The sequence below is a fragment of the Platalea leucorodia genome, assembly GCF_965183815.1.
Source record: "Platalea leucorodia genome assembly, chromosome: 1".
NCBI lineage: Eukaryota > Metazoa > Chordata > Aves > Pelecaniformes > Threskiornithidae > Platalea > Platalea leucorodia.
The window spans coordinates 1,024,753-1,042,326 of record NC_138823.1 but is presented as its reverse complement, the minus strand read 5'-3'; the positions used below and the strand labels follow the sequence as shown (position 1 = coordinate 1,042,326).

General features: G+C 54.1%; 1 protein-coding gene across 1 annotated transcript in view; it reads left to right on the top strand.

Annotated features, from left to right (window-relative positions):
- The window catches only part of ARHGAP39 (Rho GTPase activating protein 39), a gene marked incomplete at both ends in the record, with an annotated part of 62,098 nt that overhangs the window by 24,731 nt on the left and 19,793 nt on the right, over positions 1-17,574 (top strand). The window contains one exon of the mRNA XM_082315612.1: positions 2,059-2,139. Within this exon, the coding sequence (XP_082171738.1) occupies positions 2,059-2,139 (81 nt within the window). The remainder of the gene's footprint in view (positions 1-2,058; positions 2,140-17,574) is intronic.

The following is a 17,574-nucleotide window of genomic DNA, read 5'->3' as shown; positions in this document are numbered from 1 at the left end:
TCAGGAAGGGATTAAACAAATTCAAGACAACCGGGCCATAAACATCTCTGAAGTGGGTGGCTTGGAGGACGCCTCCCTGCCATCACCCCTAACACAGGGAACTGGGTGCTGGGGGGCACGAGGGCACGGACTGCAGGCGGCAACCGGGATCCTGAGCTCTCCGTAAACAGCACCTCTTGGTGCCGTGGTTTGAAGCAGAGTTCTGGGCTGGAGACACCATCGCTCTGACCCAGGAGGACATTTCGTACCTTGCAGATCTTTCCAAAAGGTCCATGAAGTAAGGCAAATGGACAGATTTTGCGTAGGGAAGCTAAGGTAGTCCTGAAGTCTTTGGTTCCTGGGGAAACCTGGAGAAAAGGAGAGTCTCCTTTCAGCCCGCAGCAGCAGGGATTTGCACAGATGACATGGTACTTGAAGGTTCTCCGGGCCATGGTTGGGCAGGGATGCTACCACCAGAAGAGAAACCTGTTTGCCATGAGGTTCTTTCCTTTGCTCGGCTTTGATCACAAGAACTTGCCTGAAGTAGACCTTCCTTGAGGTCTTCTCCCAAGGTCCATTGCCTTTCTCTTCGGTAAACGTTAGGTGTGTCCTCCTTCAGCAGCGGGGCTCTTCATTAGGAAGCTTCCTAACGCATTAATTCTCTCCATCCAGGGCTTTGGCCCTTGGGGAGTTGATCCTGTGACCACGGATCTTGGTACAGCAGCAGGCGTGAGAGCTGATGCTTTTCTCTTGAGAAGACGCTGGGCATCATGGAGGAGGAGGAGGTGCTCTCATTCCCGTGCACTCGAGAGGAAAAAGGGATTAAGCAATTCGACACAGTCATAATTTCAGGGCTCGGAAGTCTCATTAAAACTAGCTTTGACAGAAGCTTAATTTTATTGCCTCTTGCTTGAATAAAATTTTTGAGGTCTATCCTATTAAGAAGATTTGTTTCTTTTCCTTTTTCTTTTTCTGAAACCAACATCTGATCTGGGTTTTATTAGCGCAAGCGTCTTAATGTGTACATCGGCGGGGGGGTAATGCTGTTTCTTTGAAAACTGCTCAAAACGAAGTTATTTCTCCAGATGTTTGCTGCTGCGTTTCGATGCGGAGCAAATGTCTAATACTTGGCTCATGTGTCTTCTGAACGAGCCTGGTTATTTGCACATCCCCACAGCGAAGGGGCGTTAAGGCAAAAAAAAAAAAAAAAACCTTTCCTGTGCTCATTGAGCAAATATTGGCGAGGAGTATGATGAATATTGGAAAGCGTTGCCCTTAGACAAAGACTAAGACCTGGTCGTGTGCCTCGTTGGGAGGTGTTGGAGGGTCTTGATGTGGACTCTAGGCTGCTGGGCAAGCATGAAGCCAAAAGGAACGTGGAGCAAGAGTGGGTTTGCTCTTCTAGGAGAGGCTTTAAGCTGGTGCCAGTCCAAAAAAACAGCGTGTAAATGCCATCCTGCACCTCCGTCTGCTTTTTTCCGTGTTTCTCCAAGTGCGCTCAGGTAAGGCGTCTCTTGGAATAGGTTGGTGCTGTGACCTTCTCTGTCCTCTGGGAGCGAGGGCTCTGCGGGCTCAGATGTAACCGACTGTGACGTGGTAGACAAAAATGTGCCCAAAAGGGCTTTTCTGGGGCTCGCCACCTCTGCCTGTGTCAGCTCTGGCCATCTGAGACAAGCGAGGAGCAAGAGGGATGCTCGAGGAAGGGCTGCACTTGGAAAGGACCATGGTGGGGACAAAGCTATGAGATGTTTAGGATCTGTCCAGGCACGTCTACAGCCGTTCTTCACAAATAAGCATAGTTTAAGGGAGAATGTGGTGTTGGCAGGGTTTGAAATGAAGCTGGAGACCACGGCCATGGAGGGCTTGGTCATCATCTGCTAACCAACTGATTAATGACTCCAAGCTTGATGCGAGGAGGTGGGAGTAGGTCCCAAGTGCAGAGCCCAGACTGGTGGGGACTGGGAGCTCATCTCTGTGGATGCATCTTCGTTAATCCTAAAGGGAAGGAGACTTTAATAAGGGCACGCGGGTGTCGCAGTCACCGTTGGTAACTCCTTCTTCACTATTACTGTATTGCAGTTCGTCGCCTTCCGGAGTGTTTGAGAAAGAATATGACATTTATCGGGATTACAGTGCGGAAGGTCAACTCCTCCACTACAGGTAGCCGTGAAATTTCCCTCTGGTACCAGGGTTGGGGTCTGCAACGTGGCCTCGGCGGTGAGGTGGGGGTGTTGGACAGCCCGTGGTCTACTGGCTCACCTGCGGGGACGGGGCAGCGAGTAACACCGGTGTTTTCGTTGTGCTCTTCTCATCCTCCTCCCCATCCCCTTCCCTTCATATGTTATGGTTTTTAGCTTTACTACCACCCTTAAATAAACCTTAAGGTATATTTTGATGGTTCTTTGGAGCAGGGACCATCCATCCCCTTTATGAGGTGGCCCTTGGTTGAGTGGCTCCTACCCATGACCAGAAACTGGAGGAGGACAGGAGGAGCACCAGGGCTGTCCAGTGGTGGGGTCACACCTCAGGGTGAGCTCCTGGTCTGTGGGGTTTCGCTAGGCAAAATCATCAGTTTGGGAAGGGGCAGGACTCACCCGGTGCTGCTGGTCCACCCCAACGCCTCCAGTCGTGGTGGGGTGGTGGCTTGAACGTCTCTCCACACTGGAACTGGTTTCTAGGCTCTTTCCTAGGATTTCTACATCGAAAATAAACAGGTTTGTGTGGGTATGGATTTAATTCGTCACCGCAGCGAGCCCAGCTGATTAGGTGTGCTGTCTCAGTAGAGCCCTGGAGGTAGGAAAGCCTCCTGAGAAACGAAGCCAGCTCTTCCAGCCTGTGGGTCCAACTGCTTTTCAGACAGAACGAGCTTTCTCTTGCTCGGATCGGGTTTTCAGGTGCTAAAGCAAACGACCACCTCCAGCTTTCATGGATTTACGTTGCTAGAAAATAACGCGGTGTCGTGCTCGTCTTCGTTACAGCTCAAAATGCCCCTCTTGGAGTTTGCGCGAGTGGTTCAGGTGTACGAACACCGTGACTTCTCACTAGTACTGATGTGGACATGGGCAGAAATCACCAGAATTGATGATGTTTGAGTAGATGATCAGAGGTGAGGAACGATCGTGTGCTGGGCTCCTGGAGCCTGGCCTAGCGCCTGCGTCGCTGCTTTCGAAACAAGCTTTTTGCCTTCAAAACCCGAGCAGGAATGGATTTAGAGGGTTAATGCCACCTTCATCCCAATTCCTACCTTTAAGACAGCAGGTCTATAGACTACGGTCAAATTTTGGAGGTTTTTGGAGTTGATGCCTGCCTGGTTGCTCTGGGCTTTGACAAATACCCCCAGTTTCTGTGCTTTTTTGGAGATGCAGTTGAGTTGAAGCACCTCAAGCTCTTGCTTTCCGTGCTGGCAGCGGGGACGGGGAGGGCACGATGCTCTGTGTTCCCTTCCCCGCTGCTCCGTGACGGCAGGGGCTGGCCAACCCATCCACTTCAGCGTGGTTTGCGGCAATCTCCATCCTGGTTCAAGACACAGGCGAGCGGAAAAATCACCCAACGGCGTTGGCCGTGTGCCATCCCGCCTGCCCTGCAATTCATGGCTTCTGCAGTGACCTCCCAGGAGTGCCAGGATTAATTGCCACTTAAACAAGAGAGGGGGGGAAAAACAAGCTTTCTAGAAGGGAAAACAAATGGGGTAGTGGTACGTGGTACCTCACCAGCAGAATACTCTCCGGGAGCACCGGGTGAGCTCAGAGAAACCTGGCCATGGACAGTTTTACTCCGAAGCATCCCTTCTGCGTGCTGCAATTCCCTGCCTGCAGGCAGGAGAAGCGAGGCGAAGTGGAAGGGAGTGATTTGGCAGGCCCGGATCCGCTGTTTGGTTTGGAAAATGGGGTTTGCAGGTGCTTCCTCTGCTGTTAGGCATCAAGCGTGCTCCGGTCGGAGTTGGCAGCAGGAGCTGAGCCTGCATCCAGGGGCGCAGCCGAGCGAGATGGAGCGGTGACGGGGACACGGAGCGGTGACGGGGGCACGCCGCGCTCTATCCTGAACAGTTTTCTCTGCAAACGGGGTTAGTGATTCGGCACTGATCGGTTCTGACCCGCCGCCAGCTGGGTGGCGGTGCCAGCTACGAGCTGCAATCAGAGACGAGGGACGGCGCGGGTTTGGGGGACAAAGGTCTCCCCCCGCCAGCTGGCTGATGCCCGTGGCCGCCCAAGCAATTAAAAGATTACATTTCATTGCGGTTAGCACACATGACCTGTTTGCATCAGCACATGCTTTGCTGCAGGAGATGCCTTCATCTTCCCAATCCCAACTTTACCGCCTGTAAAAAAAAAACACGGACAGCCCTTGCCACCCTCCCCCCAATCCCTTCCAGCCAGGATGCTAATTAGCAGCTTTGCTTAATTAGCTGAGAGTGGACTTCCTTCTGGAGGAACGGGTCTCAAGTGCCCTCTGTCTGGGGGCTGCTGAGCGAGGCAGAGAGAGGAGCTGGTTTTTTGGTTTTTTTTAACCATGTGAATGCCACATCCACGCTGCTCTGGCGCTCGTAAAAGCTGAAATCGAAGCTCACCAGATCCACCTCACCGGGGCAGGGATGATTAACGGCGTTAATTTTAAGGAGAAGGGTGCATGGCACGTGCGGAAAATCACCCCGCATCTGGGTTTCGGCTTCTCCAAAGCTTAGCTGGCAGCTCTTCCTTGGATGGGCCAAGGCTGGGCAGATCCCAGAGGGTGCAAAGGGCATCATTGCTGGGGGGACGATGGTGGGCAACACCCGTGGCACAGGGGAGGCCACTTGGAAGCCCAATGTTGGCTTCTGGATGGCTCAGAGGGATGCACGCGTGGTCCCTCATGCAAATGGGAAGACCCTTGAGGTACCTCTGCCTGAAATGGCCAAGACCTAGGTGGGGGGGACCGCAGTCCAGACACCTTTTTCTGATGCTTGGGGACAGGTTTTTGGGAAAGGCTGGTGCTCCAGCACCCTTGGCCAGGTTGTTTTGGGAAAGGCTGGTGCTCCCGCACCCTTTGCCAGGTTGCAAAGGGATGGGGGAATCTCTGATCTTCCCATGGGCTCATGCCAGTGCTGAGGTGGGGATTGCGAAACGGGCCGGCACCCAACCAAAGCTTCAAAGACTCCATCGTGGTGGAGCGGGCTGAGCCCTCAAGCACTTCCACCCGAGCAACGCTGCTCCAACTCCTCCAGATCCAGCCGCTTCCAATGAAATGATCCTGGAGGCTTTACAGTCAGGTGGGAGATCAGTTCTCCAACCCAACAGCCTTCTCAGGCCCGTCCAGCCCTCTCCTCTTCACCAAGTCTTGCGTTAGTCCCACTGTTTTTTCTCAGAGCCACGGTAAGTGCATGTTGCCTCCTTTGAAGGCCAAGATAAGAGGTGGGCAGACAGTGGACTGGGCAGAGGGACAGAGTTACACAACGTGCCTGGAGGTCTCTGGTGGCCAAGAAGGCTTGGTGAGACCTAGGTTGTGGCTTGTTCCCTTCTGGGCACGTGTCCACTCGCTTCCATCACCTCCTCCCCTCTGGGAGAAGCCGGAGGACTTCCAGATGTTTGGACAAAGCGTGGGAGCAAGGTGGCTTGGGAGGGGACGGCACGGCCGTCCTCGCGCGAAGGCTGGGTACGGGCCGATGGAGAAGGAGGAGGTTGGCTGATGGGGGAGAGGCCCTGTGGGGTTCAGCTGGGAGACCACCCTCATCCATGGCATCGTCATCCCCAAGCGCAGCTTTGGGGTTCAGCTGCCTGGGTCGCCCCAGGACCTGCAGCAGCATCCTCGGGAGCAGGCAGGGATTTTTTTTTCTGCTTCCTTGGCAGCGCTGGCTCGGCACTCCCGGCCAACAATCGCTACGAGAGATTTTCTCATATAATGAAGATTAGTGGGTGTCATTAAGAGGATGACGTCTTGCTCTGTCTGTCTAGAAGGCATCTGTAGGGAAGCTCTTGCATCCAAATCCCATCAAGACGGGCAATTACGGTAACTGTTCTTAACCCTTTCCTCTTTATTCCTTCTGGTTTGTGGTCCCCGAAGCCCAGTTGCATAATGTCCTCGTTTTTCCTACCACGGTCCTGTTGAGAGGGTTGAAATCTGCTAATCCCTGCAGTTGTTTTTGTCAATAAGTTTGTTTTCCATGTGGGAGAAATCCCAGGTCTTTGTTGTTGTCCCTCTGTTGGGTGGTCAATGGGTCCAAGGCTGCTAGAGCTCATCTTCAGATCAGAGACCTTCAACTTTGCTCCTCTGAGCTGCTCTGCTCCCGTGACCCTCTTCGTTCCATGCTGCTGATCGGGTGGATGTCGTGGACCACGTGGAGGTGATCCGGGCCTTGTGGCCACCAGGAAGATGCTGGAGCGTCCCCGTTCAGGGAAATGGAGTGTGGGGCCCCGCACCCCAAGGCGGCCATGGAGGGGCTGGAGCGTGGCCAGAGCAGGGCAGCGAGGCTGGGGCAGGGGCTGGAGCACAAGGCTGGGGAGGAGCGGCTGGGGGAGCTGGGGGGGCTCAGCCTGGAGAAGAGGAGGCTGAGGGGAGCCCTCATCGCTCTCTGCAACGGCCTGAAAGGAGGCTGGAGCCGGGGGGGTCGGTCTCTGCTCCCCAGGAACAAGCGATGGGACGAGAGGGAACGGCCTCAAGCTGCGCCAGGGCAGGTTTGGGTTGGATATTAGGGAAAACTTCTTCCCCAAAGGGCTGCCAGGCCCTGGCCCAGGCTGCCCAGGGCAGGGGCTGAGTCCCCATCCCTGGAGGGATTTGAAAGCCGGGGAGATGTGGTGCTGACGGCCATGGTTTAGTGGTGGCCTTGGCAGCGCTGGGTTAACGGTTGGACTCAATGATCTTGGAGGTCTTTTCCAACCTAAACAATTCTGTGGTTCTATGTCCAACCCGTGAGCAGGGAGGATTTGAGATCCTGTTTCTGCTGGGAGCATGTTAGGAGGGTGGGACAGCAACTGCTTCATCTGCACGGGATCTTTGTAATGCTCTTGACATGGTCTTCCTCAATTTGCCCTGGACCTTCCCAGCCAGGAGAGTTTAAAAAGGTCTTTGATCTTCTCGTGGTTTTCAACATCTCATGGTCAACAGGAGTCACTGTGAGGAGAGAATTGGGGTTGGCTTCCAAAAGGCCTGGCACCATCTCTGATAGCTCCACAGAGCCTCGTGTGGCCCATCGGGAACCTGAGGTTGAGGAGCTGGTTGTGGGTCTGTCTGCTGGGCGACCTCCGTTTTGAGACATGGCTGCAGTTTGCCACCTTTCTATGGTTCTCTGCATCTCTTGGCTCTCACATGGGTTGCGTTCTCCAGACGTTGCTAGATAAATTCTCCAATGGGAACAGCTTTAATTTGCACTGCTGGCAAAGAGGTTATGTGAAGCCAGGTACCAAATTCGGGAGGAGACTTGTAGGAGCTTGGAAGAAGCCTTGAGTAGAGGTGAGGAGCCACCACATCAGACTTTGACCGCGTCTCCTGCCAACTGGGTATGTAGGAACAAATACAGCCACGGCGCCGGGGAGGAGAAGGTCTCCAACCCCTTCTGGTTGCAACCTCTGAACTCATCTGAGCTTCCTGAGGAAGCCCGTACCCCAGAGCCACCCTGGGGACAGGAGCTCAGCAGCTCTGGGCTGAAGCTCCCTTCGTTGCCGGTGTCAAATCAAGGCAGCTGCGAGGCCGCATTCCTCTTCCAACGATGACAAAGCTGCATCTCAAGCGTGCCTGCAGACATTTGCTGGCCGAGGAGACACCTGCCCAGCAGAAGCGACGCGGTGGCCGTCCCAGCTGTCCCGCGCTGGGACACGTGCTGCTGCCAGCTGCTCGATTTATCCGCCGCCTCGTTCCGCTCAGGCTTCATCGTTTACGACTGTGAGTTAAGACCGCAGCTTAAGGCGTCTCTGTAAATAAATGTGCTCGTTCTTGATATTTAAAGGTAAATCTGTTGCCTGGTGTCTTTAGACGTGATGAGGAGGCACAGACCCAATACCAGTGATTCCTTGGAGAGCCATGAGATTAAAATCCCATATTTTGGAGCAAAATTGAAGAGTGGCTTAGAGGGTTCATCGCTGTTCTCGGATGTACTGCTGTGGTGTAACCTCCTGGGCTGGGACTTCTGCCCCAGCTCCTCTAAGTCTCCGTGGGGCAGAGGGGAGGCAATCCCAGTCTCTCCCTTCCTCTCCAGAAGGAAACATCTGGGGTTTCCTTCTCAAATATAACTCGGAGCCCGGACCGTGGAGCTCGGAGCGGTTTCCTCCATGCTCTTTGCTACATCCTTGTGCTTTTTCCATGCTCAGCCAAACACCCAATTGTAGTCTTGCTTTGAAAAATGAACCACCCTCTTCATCCTCAGCATCAGCCGGGTAACTTATCTCAAATACACGTGGGTAGTGCCCAAGTGATGGACCTGGAGTGTCCCTCTGAGGCAAGAGCAACCCTTCCTGCTGAAGGCCTTCCAGCAAAGGGCCGAGCTCCAGCTTCCAGGACCTGTTCTTCAAAGCCAACGTGCTGCTGATGGCGATATCTGGTGGCTCGCACACAAACCAGGGCCAGCAGCTCTAGCTTGGCTCCATGGCCAAAAGCTCTTCTCTAAGAGGAGAAGCTACTCAATCAACGCCACAGCTATGGTAGCGATCAGCACCTTTGAAGTCACCCATCTCCTGGGATGGGTGGAGGGGAGCCTGTGGGAAGAGGAAGGGTCTGGCACGTCACCCCAACACCCAGCGTCTTGTCATGGTCCTTGGTAGGTGGCTGATGATGTCCCAGAGCCTGGTCAAAGACACAGGAGATGTCTTCTGGTGGGGAAGAGCTGGAGGAGGTGGCACCAGGCTGCAGACTGAACCCGGGGGCGTTCACGGCAGGGATGAACGATTCAGGTTGGAAATACCAAGAGGATGAAGGGCTTAGTGAAACGGGCTGCGCTCCGGGGCATGTGAAATCTGCTCGTGATAGGCAAGAGCTAAAAATCACCATTGTGGGAACTTGTTGTCATGCTTACGGAGACAAAGAAAGCAGATCCCCTATTGATCTGCTATTTAAGGAAATGTCACTTCTGGTCTTTTTGTATTTTGCAGCTAATTCCTCTTAATGATAAAGGCTTCTCTGTTCCTGTCTCCATGTTCCCTCCTCCCTCTCAAAAAAAAGAAAAAATCTCATCTTGTTTCAGTGACATTTGGGTTTCAGAAAACAGGCTATTTTGGGCGATTGGTTTAATCGTACATCAGAGATGGGGAGAGCAGCCCTGATTGCCTCCTGGGGATCTGGCGTTTGGCTTCCCGCAGGCGTCCGTGCCCGCCGTGCGCGGCGCCGGGCCTGCCCCGGCTGCCAGGACGGGTTGCGTTGTGGATCTGCCAGCTTGGCAAACCCTGATCTTGTGCTTGCTCCTGGTCGGTTCCTGATCAGACTGATCCCGGGGGGCTCGCCGGAGGCCCCCCCGGCCACCGTAGCGTGAGATCTTGCTGATCGCAAAGCAAGAGGACGCAGTGGGTGCTGTGGCCAGGTAACCAAAGCTAACGCAGACCTTCAGCGAGGTCAACCTGGCCTTCAGCAAGGTCATCCTGGCCTTCAGCGATGAGCTACCAGCCCGCGGCTCACCGGGGACAGCCATCCGAGCTCGTTTCAGCGTTTGCTTATTAGCTACAGCCCACAAAATCCCTTTGCTATGGGTTCTTGGCCTCCGATGTAGGGTCCGCAGGGTGTGCTGCAGATTTGTCCACCACACCATGCTCCGCTCAACGTGATGTTCAGAAACCGCTGCTATTTTACCAGAAAACAGAGGCTTTCGTCATCTCAGAGCCCTGCTTTCCCCCTCGCTGCTGCAAAAAAAAGGTGGCTGAAAAATTCTGTGCTATTGAATGAGGTGGGGGGGGACAGGAAGGTTCGTTATCTCCCTCTTGTCTTAATTCAGCTTCCGCCGCTGCTAATTAGAGCAGATGCCATGGGAGCAGCTTTGCTGAGAGAGGAGGAGTTAGCAGCGCTCCGGCGGCGAACGTGGGAGATGTTTCATGTAGAGATTTAGTGTTGTGGGCCTGAAGCTAAAAGCAATCGGATGGCACTACCCAGAGAAAAGGGATCTTCTCCTTTTGTTAAAACAAAATAAAAAATTTTAAAAATGGTATTTAGACAGGGCAGCTTTTGCTTCAGTAATATTTTAGTTGGAGAATGAAATCACCGTATGCGGAGGAGCCTTCGGAGACCTTAGACACCCTTCAAACCAAGTTTTGCAGTCAACAGAGATGGGCTGAAGGTTGAGCTTCAGCCTTCCCATCGCTCTGAATTTCCCCCAAGACCAAGCCTGGTGTTCGGCTTCCAGAAAACCCCGTGCCTCCTGTTGTATCCATCAAATGGTCCTCACCATCCCACCGCTGGTATTTGGGAGGAGACAGAGGGCAGCCGTGACGCCGTCTGGTTGGTGGCAATGCTGCACCTTCTCTATGGCTCCTCCACGGATGGGTGATCCTGCCCAGAGCAAAGACCAAGTCCCGGATCATCCTGGGAAGAGGCTGGCAGGTCGCGGAGCTGGTCTCCTGCCTCGCTGCTCCATCCGGAGCTGTCAGCCCCCACGTTGTCCCACCGGGAGCGGTGGGTGACATCTGGTGTCCGTGAATACAGGCAGCGGGATCAGTCCATCTCCTCCCGATCCCGGCAAGCGTAAAACCTGTTCAAATCACAGTTCCTCTTGGTTTTCCCCGTCGGAGAGATGTGTCGGCCCATCCCAACCGAAGCTAAAGGAGGACGAGAGAGGGAGACCCGCGGGTGCGGAAAGTGAAGGCGAGGAGGAAAGGAGAAGCTTGAAGGATGAGAAACACGGGACAAAACACAAACCCGAGGCTGCTCCCTGCTGTGCCAAGCTGGTTTTACACCGGCTTTGGATACCGAGCGCAGCCTAACCAGGAAAGCTCAGCCCAAACCGTGGCTCAGCTCTGTCCTGCCCCATCCAGACCATTGCTAGGACGTGGCCCAGTCTGGATTTGACCACAGAAATCTTCCTTTCGCCAGGGTTGAACCAGTTTAGCATCACCACGGTCCACGGAGGGGTTGGGAAACTTAAGCCCCACGCTCCCACTTCTCTCCAAGTAACCATCTTCTGGCCGGAACGATGCAGATTTCCTCTCCCTCGCGCTGGTTTCTTGGAATTGGTTTTGACCATATCTGCAGGTTTCTTAAAAAAAAAAAAAATGAAGTCCAAGGAGGACGGGAGATTTCCAGGCGTGTAGATAAAGATGGGAAGAGAGATTGCAAGTGTAGAAGAAGGGTTGGGGAGACCATGGTGGGGTTGCGGGCAGTGACCCCTCATCTCATAAAAGCCGTAAGGGACAAGCACTTGAGCAGGAATTTAAAGTTTCAGGTGCGATCGAAGCTTTGGGGTATTTATATACGTTGTAAGCGCATCGTTCTGTATGTACAAATTTTTAGGAAAAGCAATACTTGCAGACACAGAGCAATAAAGTCTTAGGGTTGGGGGATTTTATCCTGTTTTCTTAGTCCCTAATTTAGCTATAAATTGGTAAGAAGTTGAGTTTTTTGCTGGCTTTTACACAATTATAGAGGCTGGGCAGCTGTGTTAAGGACAGTTTCCTAGCTGGAACATTTAGGAGGGGATCATCGGAGGCTTCGATCTGAAGCCCGGACACCATCTCTTCCCAGCTGCCCACCTTTGCCTGCATTTGCAGGAAGATCTTTGCGTTGCCGGAGCGGCGTCGGGCAGCGTGCCAGGTAGAGGGAGGTTTTCTGCCGTCGGCTCATCGCTGACCCCGGGCTTCGCAGCGGGATGCGATCGGCGCGGCAGCCGCCCATCGCCGGCTGTGCCGGCGGTACCCAGCTGGGAGGGGACGGCGGCGGGAGGGGGGGGCTGCGCTGCATCCTTCATCCCCATCCCCGGGGAATCGCGGTCAGTCAGGTTTAGTATCGGACTGGGGATCTTCAAGGCGTTAAGCTCGGGAGGGTGGTGAAAAGTCGCGGGGAGGAGATGCGCCCGGCTGCTGCGGCCAGGGGAGGAAGGTGAGGAAGAGCGAGGGCACGGGGATGGTGGGGACGGTGCCCGGACACGGTTGCGGTGGTGGGGTGCCCAGCGATCCCGTGCTTTTCCAGTGGACGCAAGCCCCGATGCGTTCACAGGACATTAGAAACCAATATATTTAAATTAATCATTCCAATTAAGGGCTGTTTTCCCCCCCGAGAGGGGAAAACCCATTTAATCCTAGCGCTAAATTATAGTCTTTGCCTGCAAAGTCTAACTAACACCAGGACAAGCAGCCGTGTATTGAAAAAATGCGTGCATTTAGGTCGATTTTGTGAATATCCTTGCTTTTAATCATTTCTTTAAAAGCCAGAACGGTGCCGTTAAAATAATTGCACTTAAGCCCAGCTGTGACCTGTGATTTATTCACTAGTCCTGCGTTGATTTAATGTAGCTGCCAATCGACTACGTTAAAGGCAGCACAGTAGAAATCAGGAACGTAAAAAAATAATTTTGGTTGTCGGGACTGTTTTTAGAGTAAATAGAGCTGTGGATGGACTTAATTATTACAGGCAGGAAAATAATTGTATTTAAGCGTCCGGGATGGCGTCTACCTGCCTGCAGCGGAGACACGGCACAGGGTGAGGATTGCTCGTGTCTCTCCAAGCAAAAGCAAGTGGAAGCAAAGCAATTCCCGGGCGAGGGAGCCGGGGAGCGCGCACGGAGCGTGCACGCCGTTGACGGAGCGCGCACGGAGCGCGCCGAGCCGGAGGTTTTCTCCTCTCACCTCCGTCGTTGACTTTCCGAAGGCTGGAAGAAGATCAAGGGGGGGGGGTGTTGGAGCAGGCAGGGAGATTTAAGATTTAAGTCGCTTGAGTGCTTTGGGAAAATCCTCCCCTAAAGAAATGGAATGTTTCAGTCCAGGGAAATTATGCAAATTTGCAAAGAAATTGATTTCGCTGATAGAAGATTAGAGGGATTTGGGAAGGAGTTTGTCATGGAAATGCACGCAGAGTCGTAAGTAAAACCTTGCCTTCCCCGCAAGGAGAAAATAGCGAAGGGAACCCGGTGCCAAGCCAGAGATAACAGAAATAGTTTGGATTTCTGGAGGAGCTCCTGTGCCAGGAGGGCGGCAGGCCTCGGCGGGGCTCGCTCTCCTCTCTAGCAGCATCGCTTTTCATTTATCGGCGTAACCGAGCCGCTCGCGGGCACGGTGGCTGCCGCAATTCAGCCTTTCGCGATATTCCTTTTGCAGGCAGAAAATTCAATTTAGTCTGTAGCAATGCTTTCTAGCGTTGAGCAATAATCCAGGGCAGTACAACAGAGCTTTCAGGTTTATTGGTTGCCGTTACTTAATATTTTGATGGAAAGCTCTACCTTGGCTGGATGATTTGACGGGCAGGGCTGCTTCGCAGGGATTTTTAGTCGTACCCGCTGCTGCCAGATGCGGGCTGCTGTCTGAAATATTAATGCAAGCTGCAAATCCAGGAATTAAGAGGTGCTTTCGCCAGGTTTGAGTTAAAACACCTGGCCTTAGGATGAATTCTTGTCCCTTTGGGGCTGGTGGAAGAGCTGAGGCCTGGGGGTGTGCAGAGCATCAGTCGCTGCTCATCTCTTACTGCTTTGTGGTACCCGGGTTTTTAGCTTGGAAGCTGTTGGGGTGGGAAAGGGACATCAAACCGGGCAGCTCGTCCTTACGGAACTGCTCTTGGTTTGCAGCAATCCCTCCTTCTCCCCGGTGCTCCTCTGCTGGCAGGGATGAGCGCCGAAAACCCCCGGGGGACGGTGGCAGGACGGGGACTTGATGATCCCAGCGAGGCGTCGCTGCCGGCCGCTGCTGCGGTCGGTGCCTTGCACCGCGCTTTGCGGTGTTGCCGCATCCCGGGACTCTGCTCCGGCTGCCATGTGGGTCCCGCTGTCCCCGAGACGTCCCCCAGATGGGACCCAGATAGCGCTGGGGGAGCACCACGTTTCAGGGTGTTGGGGGAAGACGTCCCCCCGTCTTTCCCTGGTTTTGTCTCCTTGCTCAGGTGCTGGCATCCCCTCCTTTTAGCCGAAGAGGCAGAGAAACGCCAGCAGGTTGATCTCCCGGAGCTTTGGAGATGTCTTGCTCTTCTGCAAATAACTTTGCCGATGCGGGAGAACGGCTGCGCATCTCCATCATCCTCCGGCCTCTGTGGTCCCACCGGTGTCACCTTGGTGCATCTGGGGGGCTTTGGGGCCGCTTTCCGCGCGTCCTGCTCTTTCTAACCGTAGCGATGCCAGAATCACCCGCCGAAGCAGGAGGAGACGGGGCTTGGTGACACCAAGGTGACACGCTGATGGCGGCTTGTGCTGCTCCGGCGACGTGGCTTTGCCGAGCATTGTCGGGGCCGTGTGTCACAGAGGCTTTCCAAGGTTGCGGATATTTTTAGGGCGCTGGCTATTAATCACTCCTTGGCGGCCATTTGGCGTTACAGCCTGTAATGACTCCTTCTGCCTCGCTGGGAGTTCGCACTTAAAAGCAAGCAAGAGCCTCGACCTCATCTCCAAAAAAAAAGCACCCATGGACACGGCTGGAGTTTAAATTACTCGTCAGCTGTAACAGAAAAACATCAGCAACTTGAGGAAAGGAATATCAGAAAGGAGAGCGGTAACAGGGACTTGGGCTCTCAGGTGGCCCTGGAGCAGACAGCGAAGACCTTGGCTCCGACTCGTCCACCCATGAGGTTTGGGGGACCCCAAGGAGGCACCCGGAGTCTCCCCTTCCTCTGTGACGTGCTGCAAATCACTAACGAGCCACTAGGGTCTCATCCCAGGTTAAAGAATTAATTGGGGAAGCCTGTTGCTGAGCAGTAGTGGGAGGTGGGTACTGATGCTCGTGGCTTGTGGTCACGCTCGAGACCAGCAACAATTTCTTCACCCGCTGCAGAGAAAGAACTAGCTACCAGGAGAACAATTTGCTGGATCCCGTCCCACCACAAGTGCCGTAACGTTGCTCATCCTTCCCTCGTGCGACGAGTCTTGCCGTTGAAAGCAAATGGAGGACGCGAGGAGATGCCGAGAGGAGCCGTGAGATTTGGCCTAGGGTTGCAAAGCACTCGGAGATGTCTGTGGGCAATGTCCTCTGCTCCCGGGAGACGACTCCAGCGCAGACGTGGGTTAGTTGTGTCAGCCGGTGGGTGATGGTGCGAGATCCAGCCCGTGGGATGGAGGATAATTTCCGCTGTACCGGCTGTGCCGCTTCAACGGTGCCAGAGCTGGACTGTGCAAGCAGTGGTGGATACCAACCCCACATTAACGAGCAGAAGATGTGGCCCATCACTTGGCGGCTCAAAACGCTTCTCCCGCGAGTCATCAACATTGCTTGCGAATGATTAAGAAACCCGAAGGCAGCTGGTGCTCACGGCAGCGAGCGGCTCCGGGTGGGACACGCTGCCTGGCTCTGCCGGTGATCCTCGCTGGTGATCCTTGCTGGCTCTTCTGCTTTCTTGCCTCGAAAGCTTTGGGGTAAAAAGCAGCTTATTAATGGAGATTAATGACCTTTGGTTGGGCAGATGGAGTAAAAGCAGAGGGAACGTGGAGCTCTTTTATGGAAGGAGACCCCCGCAGACGCTGGATCCTGCAGCCAAGGAGTTGCATATAGAAACCTGAATTAACAGACTCTCGACAGCATTTGCGATTCTACTTTATAGTCTCAAAAAAGGCATTTCAGCCATTTTAACCGTCAGCAGCACGTGCTTTCCCTACAGCAGCGGAGGGGTTTTTCTCATTTGTTCATGTGAAGAATGAAGCCAAGTTCTGCCTCGTTGGGTTTTGTGGGGTTTGGGGTGATTGTAGGGAGAGCCAAGAGCTTCCGCGGACAACGCGCCCTCCGGCAGCCGCTCCAGACTGGGGTGCCAGCACCTCCTTGGGTTTCTGCCCTTGTGTTTACAGGGTCCTCGGCAGCGAGCAACAGCATCCACGTGCGTTAACCATCGGAGCAGCCACACGGCGTATCCCAGGGCTGGTGCCTCTGCCTTGGCCACGCTGCTCCGGTTCCTCCCCAAAAGCCTCGGCTGACTCCAGGTTGGCCAAGACCCTTGGCCGAGACCCTTGCACGTGGTTCGGGCAGGAAAAGCAGCATTTGCAGGAGCAGAGCGAGAGGCTGCTTTCTATTTACGTTGGCTGGAAATCAAGCTTGCGGGTTTTTAGCTTTGACCAGTTTGATGGCTAAAGAAATTGGATCTGATAAAAGCGGAGTGCAGAGACTGAGAGGAGATGCTCGAGTTGCTCCAAAACACAGAGCCCCCCCACCAGTCACATATGTGCCTATGCTTAAGGGGAGAGCCAGCACTGAAAGCATCAAAAAGCACGTGAGGAACCCAGGACTGGTGCCCCGCAGCCCCTTGGGATGAGCAGGAGTGTCCCGGTCCGGCAGCTCCGCCGCATCGCTCCAGGTCTGATTTCCCTGGCTCCTGCCCAGCCTTGGTCCAATTATCCATCCCTTCTTCTAGTTCATCATCCTCAAGGTGCTCAACTGCGGCCCTAGCCGGTGGCGTGAGCTGGAAGGGAGGTGATGAGGATGTGCTGGGTACCGCAGGATGGGTTAAGCAGCCAGCTCCGTCCTTGCAAGAGCACCTTGGGCTTCCCAACCTGAAAACCGGACCTTGAGCTCGCTAATTGGGTGGCAGAACCAGGACGATGGCCATGGAGGTGGCACGCAGCCAGCAGTGGTTGCTGAAGAATATTAAGAGCGGGCCAGTGACCCAGGCTGTAATTACTGCAGTTAGTAACCGTGGTGAAAAATAAATGAGTGTTCTCTGCGGTCGGATAATTGATGAAGGAAGAGGAGCCATCGGTTAGCATCCATGCGGCAGCGGGAAGGTGATTCATTGCCAGCGGGGTCGTAATCCCTTCTCGCCCGCTGGCATCGCGCTGCCTCCGGACTTGCCACCCCGGCACTGGTGGGAAATCTGCCTGTTAACGACGGAGCAGGAGAGGGGTGAAATCGGTCCTTGGCACTCTCCGTACCAGATCTATCCTCTCGCCTCACTCATCATTTTAGCTTGTGGATGCTGGGCAACGCGGCCAATCATTTCTTGGTGTTTCCGACCTAGCAAGGCTTTCCCCCATCACCCTGCCCCAAAAGTTTGTGTTGTTCAGGGCATGCTCCTACGGTTGTGGAGGCAGTTTCGGGGGTCTGGAAGGGCTCGATGAGTGGTTGAGATCCAACAACCAGTCTGGAGGGACTCAAAGTCAGGCAGGTCTTCAACAGCAAGAAGCTGGCAGGAGGCTGAAGTCCTCAGAAGCTCGAAAGGCTGCTACGGAAAGGGAAGGAAGAAATTGTTCCCCGTATCCCCTGGAGCGAGGACAAAGTCGTGGGCAAGCAACAAGCAGGGTGCCGGGAGATGGTGGAGCCTCATGCAGGGAGATATTTATATATGCCTCTTCGTGGGCATTTTTTCTGCAAAACTCGGTAATTGGACTCACTCCACCTTTTTCTGAAGGACAGAGAGGACAAGTGGCTGGGAAAAAATAACTGAGAATGAGAGAGGGATGAACTGGGAGAGCAGCCGGTGCTCCCAGACATGTCGCAGACGGTGCCTCCGGTATCTTCTGTGCCGGCGTGGGACTCGGCGAGGAATCGATAACACCGTGTGCTTCCCTGTGCTTTGGAGATGGCAGCAAACTCCAGC